A 7,043-nucleotide genomic window follows, 5' to 3' on the forward strand; every position below is an offset into this window, starting at 1 on the left:
TCCAGCAGCTAGATAGGCAATAGACGGGAACAAACAGCAAACCCAATTCCAATCGCTAACATCGACCGTTTGTATTAGGAATCCAATCACCTAATGGAATTCGGAACGAATCAACTTTTACTTGAGGAAAAGCTGAGATAGAACATATTGATTTTGAGAAGAGGATAGAAGAGTTCAGACTTACACAATGCGGAAGATTTCCAGCAATTGTCTCGGAGGCTATTGCAAGGGTGGGTCCTATTTGTTCGTTTCGAATTTTCGGGTGGGTGAAGAGAAGGTTAGTCTCTCTGTGTTTTCCACTTAAGAGAACATAAAAGAGATAGAATGACTTTGATGATTATGAGATTGTGAGGAACTGAAGCTAGAGGAGAAAATCGCACGTGTTCCTTTTTGTTTTCTCAAATGGTGACTCATCCTTCTAAACCCAAATGATAAACCCAAACTCTAAAAACATACATATATATACCATGTAACTAATTAAACATAAGAAAAAAAATACAATATGCAAACATAGCAAGCATGTGATTTGACCAAAATTAAACAAACAACCAATTAAATAAACCTATAAAAATCTAGATCGTCACAACCTGACTCTCATGAGTACCCATGTTTTAAATGATTTTGGGTAACCAGATAGATTTCCCAGTGTTTGTTAGTGTACTACACGAGGGGTAATAGACGGTTTGCCTCGGTCTCATGAGTACCCATATTTTTGAATGATATTGGGTAACAAATGGGTTGCCCAGTGTCACATGAGTACGTTTGTCTTTAAATGTTATCTGTCATATTCCCTTTGTATGCGATGTATGTTATACTGTTAGTTTACTCATACGGGCTGAAAAGCTTACCGAGTTTGTGTTTACAATCCCGGTGCACCAATTCTATGGTGTAGGAGATAGTTCTACAGATGGGGATTAGCAGATTCAGAGGGCTTACTCTGAAGATTTCTTTCTTCTGTTTGTGGTGAGGATTGAGTGAATTTTACATTTCCATTGGTTATAATATTGAGGTATAAACTGGTTATGTATTATTAAAGTCGACTGAGTCGTGTTGTAGACTCAGTTTCGATACACTGTTATTATAAGATGATTCCAATGTATTTGAGATTGTTTTAGAGTTTTCATAGCTTCGAATTCGAATTTTTATCATTCGAAATTTCGGGGCTGTGACACTTATGTTGATGTTCGAGAATAAAACAATCTCTCAATTGATCGTATAAGCGCGCGCGCGTGTTTAACGGATTGATCTCCCATGATTGATAATGTATTCGCTTATGTTCTTATTTCGTTGTAAAGTACTAACGTTGAGCAATTTGACCGAAGTGGAAAGAATCAATACAAGCTGAGATTATGTTAGTCATTGTTCATAAGTGTAATGAGAATGATGAAGTCATGCGATATTTGCAAGACTTATGGCGCAAAGATTGTCTCATTATCCTAGTATTGACCACGATAAGTTATATTCTCTCGTTATGGACATAATTTCTTTTCGTTACTTGATCAGTAGTTGTGTCTATGAAAACTGATTTACAACATATAATAGTGGTCATAACATATCTGTAAAGGGATCTTGACGCAAATATGAAAGTGCTAGAGGGACCTTAAATGCCTCCAGACCACGAAGAGCTTATGCAGTTAAATTGCAACGTTCGAAAGAACGTAGTACAATAGGTTGCAAGAACTCATACCCATACGTGTTCATATGAAAGCTCATTTTATACTCTCTATTCCATCTAAGTTAAGATGATGAAGAGGTTCAATGAGTTATAGATTCATACATGTAAGTGTTGTTGGGACACTATTGCTTTCATTATGATGTGATCAACTATGCGCCTATGCATTGTCATTGGACTTACATTGCTCCTTTGATAGGGGTTTTAGTTTTACACTTAGTAAACCAACACAAATCTTATCCACACCAACGCCTCCAGCAGCTCTAGCAACATCAACGCACGCTTTGGTGTAGCAGTCGACATTGGCAGTGTAGAGGATGCGTACGGTTCCGTCTCTGACCAAAATCAGTCATTTATTGGTTCATTCCCCCATTCTTTTGTGAAAAACACATTGAATGTGACAAATCAGAATATGTCCAGTTTCGTAGGTCAACTTCAATGAGACCTACATGAAAGCTCACTCAATGAAATATGGTAAATTTGGTACTGTTGGAAAGGTCTATGTGTCTACTTTCTAGGGACACCAACCAATTGTTTTTAGCTATTACATTGAGTGGTTATGGCCATTTTAGCAAAGGAGAAAAGTTTTGTCCGGGAATTTGCAAATCAGTCAACTTCGACAAAGCACTGTGAACTGCTCCGGTCGAGTTAGGTTGTGAACTTTATGTCACTGGAAAGGCACGGGTCTACTTTCCAGAACATTTTACGGTTCACTGATACTTATTGTGACGAAGAAGTTATGGTGGCTTAAGTGAGTGAAAGTCATTCTAACCGTGAATCTGATTTTTATTGCAAACTCTTGTTTTGAGTTGTTATGCAATCTTGTTTCCTAAGATCTAAGTTTGGCTAAGTATAGCATGTATGATTTAAGGATGTGTGGCTAGATTAATGATTAATCATTAGCCCAAGACTATTTTTGAGAAGCGTGTAATGAACATTGTATACGTTGTTCTTTGTACTCTATGATTATGATACTAATCAGGAGGAGTTTTTTCGTAGACATTAGACTCCTCCTGCCTAACATGATGTTATGAAATGCAGACGGTGTGTTGCGCTCTTTTTTCCTTCGTTCAAGTTTTTGTTTTTCACCCAAGATGTTTTTATTTTGCTTGACAAGATTTTTACCGAGGTAACGTTATGTGCAGCATGCAACCTAGGCATGGGACAAAAAGGAGAGTGTTCTAGGAGAATTATTATTCTACTTTTGTGTGTGTCTTAGCCTTATTGAGTTTTATGTTAGAGATAGATTCGCATCTCTGTAATAGATTAGGACTCCGAATTCTACGGGATTGCGGTTATATAATGCCTATATATAGGTCTCAATATCAATTAATAAAGAAATACATTTAGTTCTATTAAATGTTATTATTCTCGTTTCGTTCTTTCTCGAACAATCTCTATTTTTTTACTCTTTATGTATCAAGTACAATTTACTGTACGTGGAGAAACTGACTGGAGAAGGTAGTTCGATATTACCAGTCGTCCTATTGCGTCTCTACCGAACGGTAACATTTTAACAGATTGGTCTTAACTTATCAGCCCATGGACGCACTCATGCACGAGCTGAAAAGTCCTTTGGAAGTAGTTAGCAGATTCGATTCACTCCCATGCCAGAGGGGTCTCTCTCTCTCTCTCTCTCTCTCTCTCCTGTAAATCGAAAACTAATAAAGGAGAAAACACATATGCATGGGCGAGTACTGTCGCTCTAAGTTGTTCAATCAGTTGCTGCAGAAATACTTGAATGTCTGTCTCTGTTCTCTAACCTGGCCTAATCCTATTTTAATTTAGGTATGGGATGGCCGGGCAGTAACCTATGTTGGGGGACACATGGCACGATATGAAGAGAGAGGCATCCGTCCACAGCTTCCTCTTATGTCCATGTGCTGCACTGCTGCCTATGCTAGTTATGGCCTCTCGATCTGATGTCTCAAGGGCAAAGATCGTGCAATAATCCAGAACTGATGTATAGCAGTATAGGGGTCCTTTCATCTGCGTCCTATCTCTCAACTCCAAACTGATAATCATGAGAAGACACTTTGTATTTTTTTTTTGTTTTAGTTAATGAACAAGCGAAGATTAATTACTTCGTATATATTCTAGGGCTTTTATCACAGTCTGTGTTTCTTCATTTAAGTATATACGCCTAATGATCGATGTTTAAATTGTTAGCTAGCTCTCAATCAAACACGAGAATATGTAAATCGAGTACACTAACACCTCAAATATATTTCATATTCATTTGAAAACGTGAATTTCAGAAGAATATATCAACTGAGAATAGTTTTCGTACGTTCATCTGTATCTGCATATACATGGTATTGGTAATGTTCATATATATCCATCTGCACTGGTGACTGGCCCAAGTTGTTGTTCGATCAGAATCTGCACATGCTCATCTGTAAGGTCACTTATCTTGTTCTTCTGACTGAGACTTTATTCGGTTCAATACGCAATTAATGTACCTCTGGTGCACAAAAAGGTGGCGCTCGAGTACTTGCTTTAAGTGATGCAGATCTTACATGCTAACACAAATATATGCACATCTATGTTTGTTTTCCTTTTTTGATGGAATAGACATATATGGTTATATCGTCATCTAAAAAAAAAAAAAAAGACATGGTTATAAACTGATAATAGTGTAGCCGATTTTAATAAGGTAACCTTTTAAGAATAATTGTTACTGTTGAAATTAACTTCATATAATAACATATCTAATTAACTTGCCCGCGACAAGTTACAAATGTTTACGTTCTAACACATTTATATGCCTTGTATCGAAAGACAGATTTTTATGCCACGATTTGTATCGAATTGTAGAAAGATTACAAATCGTAAATGTAAAATTTCACCATCTCTATTAATTAAGTCAATTTAGCATACGGGAACAGAAACACATGTTTTCTGATGTACCTTTCATTTATTAAACTAGTTATATTTTAAATAGAGAATAAGGAAGTAAAATTAAAATAGTAAAACCTACTTTCTCCTACAAACTCTCAAAAAATGGTGCTGTAAACAACAGTAAGCACATTCTTCTGCACGTGTCTTGTGCGAGAATGCTAGTGCATAGATGATTCCATTAGTGCCCAGCGTGCTCCCTAATATTTACTACGTGCTATATATTTATCAAAAAGGAATTAAGCAAATTCTTGAGGGTTTTCAAAGTAGATCCAACGGTCCGAATATTTTGAGCATCACAAGGTTTTCAATAGTATTAGCAGTCACAATATTGAGGGTTTATCAACGGAAATAACTACGGTGGAAATATTGAGGGTTTTTCGATCATCTGGGGTTCATGCTTTTCTTTGGAGCCGGTTGCAATTGAAACAACGAAAGTTTACGTACTGTAAGTTCACTTTCCCTTGCAACTGATCGTGATTTATACATACAAAGAGTAAGTATCTCGCAATGTAAGTCTTCTACCGATGAACAATAATGAAATAAATAAAGTATAAACAGTAATCTTTTACTGTGACTAGAACTCGAAAATTGTTAAAAGTACAAACATAACAAAGCAAAAGTTAGCTTCTTATTTTGCAAAATTTGTAATATGCAGGGTTGCCTGTTATAGGTAAAAGAAAGAACTTGAACTTTAACGCCTGTGAAATGTGGCTTAAAGCTGTGACTTGGAAGCTACCAATGTACAGTCACACAAAGTTACAGTCCAGAAAAAGAAAGCCTAGAGTTGCATCTTTTCATCATTTTATTTATATCTAATACTCAATAATATAGGAAGGTACAGAAGGCTTACACAGCCATAATAATCTAACATATCTTGCACATCCATACTTTAGGAACGATTAGACGTAAATAAATAGATAAAAACGATTACATGTACCAGTTAATCAGTTATATATTTGATTCTCACAGCATGCAGATGCATGATCTATGAAATTCATTTATTCAGTTCTTTATTCTGATTAAAACTGGGCACGTACAAGTGTTTCCAATAATAGACCAGGAGCATCACTTGGTCGTTTACCAAGTAAATTACCGTCTTCTTGCAGCAGTTTCCCTCTGGGCGTTGAAGAAAACAGCAGCCACCGGAAGCCCGAACTCGTTTGCTTCTGCAAACTTTCGACTGTCGAAGTGGTCCTTTGACGGAGGAGGAATTACTGTCTGCCTACCTTTCTGCTTGAACAGAAGGAACACAAACCGGTGGATCCCTATGTTTGGCCTCGGCATTTCATATTTCACCACCTCCCTTCCTGCATTTCATGTCGACCAAATTTTTACCTAGGTCAAAGAATGAGGAAAACAATTCCGGCAGTATCGGTATCAGTAGGAAATAAGGACTTAATTACCAAATGTGTTGTCAGTTGTTCCGGGGATGTCAGTGACCATCCTGCAGAGAACAATGAAATTAAGAAGATTAAGTAACAATCCAAATCTTAAAAAAAATGGCACTTCTGCTCTTAATCGATGAAATTAACAAAAAATGTCATGCTCAAGTTAGTATCCTGTCCTTTCAATCAAGAGCAAGGGCTTTGCTACGTACCAGTGCAAGTGCTCCTTCAGATATGGATCACTAGGACCTGGAACATCTGGGTCAGTCATGACCTGCAAAGAAAAAAATCAACTTAAACACATATCTACATAAAATAAGATTAGCCGGCAGTCACAGAATGTATATTTACCAGTGTAAAGAAAGATCTCAGATCGCCTCCATGAACTTCAACCTTAGGTTTGATGGTTACCGTGGAAGGAAATAGCTCATGGCCATTATACACCTTCTTGCTGGAGTTGTACGTCACAGTCATTTTAACACAGGGGGAGAAATAATCAACAACCTCTCCAATGACTCTTCCAACAACAAGAGGATCAGACACTTTTGCCATGGAAGTAAATATATCCTTTTCTGTTTTCCTTGAGGAAGCAGGTTCCTAATTTATAAACGATGAAGAAGAGTTACACCCCCCCCCCCCCCCCACATATTTATAGTGTTTAGAAGAACCCCCCTTGAAAACTACAGTGGATCCAATATGGCAATTGATCAAAGAGAATATTGGGGTTCAAAATATAGTTTAAAAAAGTGGAACATCTATGAACAGATATAGCGAAATAGCTAGTAGTGTATCTTCTTTCTAATTAACTTTTCAAGTATCCTTAACATGCCACCTAATTAGTCTTGTACGTCAGCTCTTGTCTTGTACGTCAGCTCTTGTACGTCATCTCTCTCTCTCTCTCTCTCTCTCTCTCGCATGGATGTCTAAGTAATCAGTAGATTTTATCTATTACCGAAGCAAAAGTAAGAAATAGATGTCAGGAACTTAGGATGACATTTATAGTAAAATACCTTGTTTATGACATTTGTGGGAGTAAAATAGTTTTTTTTTCGATATATAGTAAAATAGTTAGTTGATTGCCAGTA

The 7,043-nt window shown here is 36.9% G+C and overlaps 1 protein-coding gene across 1 annotated transcript; it reads right to left on the minus strand.

Moving 5' to 3' along the window:
* Nucleotides 1–5,415: 5,415 nt before the first annotated feature.
* Nucleotides 5,416–6,571, minus strand: LOC126786377 (CEN-like protein 2). The gene is made up of 4 exons (XM_050512184.1): nucleotides 6,310–6,571; nucleotides 6,171–6,232; nucleotides 5,977–6,017; nucleotides 5,416–5,880 (listed from the first exon to the last, which is right to left on the minus strand). The coding sequence occupies exons 1-4, from the start codon at nucleotides 6,508–6,510 to the stop codon at nucleotides 5,663–5,665; spliced, it is 522 nt and encodes a 173-aa protein (XP_050368141.1). The 5' UTR covers nucleotides 6,511–6,571; the 3' UTR covers nucleotides 5,416–5,662.
* Nucleotides 6,572–7,043: the final 472 nt, after the last annotated feature.

This window comes from Argentina anserina, chromosome 3 (genome assembly GCF_933775445.1).
Source record: "Argentina anserina chromosome 3, drPotAnse1.1, whole genome shotgun sequence".
Taxonomy (NCBI): Eukaryota; Viridiplantae; Streptophyta; class Magnoliopsida; order Rosales; family Rosaceae; genus Argentina; species Argentina anserina.

Bases quoted from the DNA above. Each gene is read 5' to 3' on its own strand.
- LOC126786377 (XM_050512184.1), bottom strand. From the start codon at position 6,510: ATGGCAAAAGTGTCTGATCCTCTTGTTGTTGGAAGAGTCATTGGAGAG. The intron at 6,233-6,309 runs GTAAATATACAT...TTTTCTTTGCAG, and splicing joins TGAGATCTTTCTTTACACTG to GTCATGACTGACCCAGATGT. The intron at 5,881-5,976 runs GTAATTAAGTCC...CATGAAATGCAG, and splicing joins AACAACTGACAACACATTTG to GAAGGGAGGTGGTGAAATAT.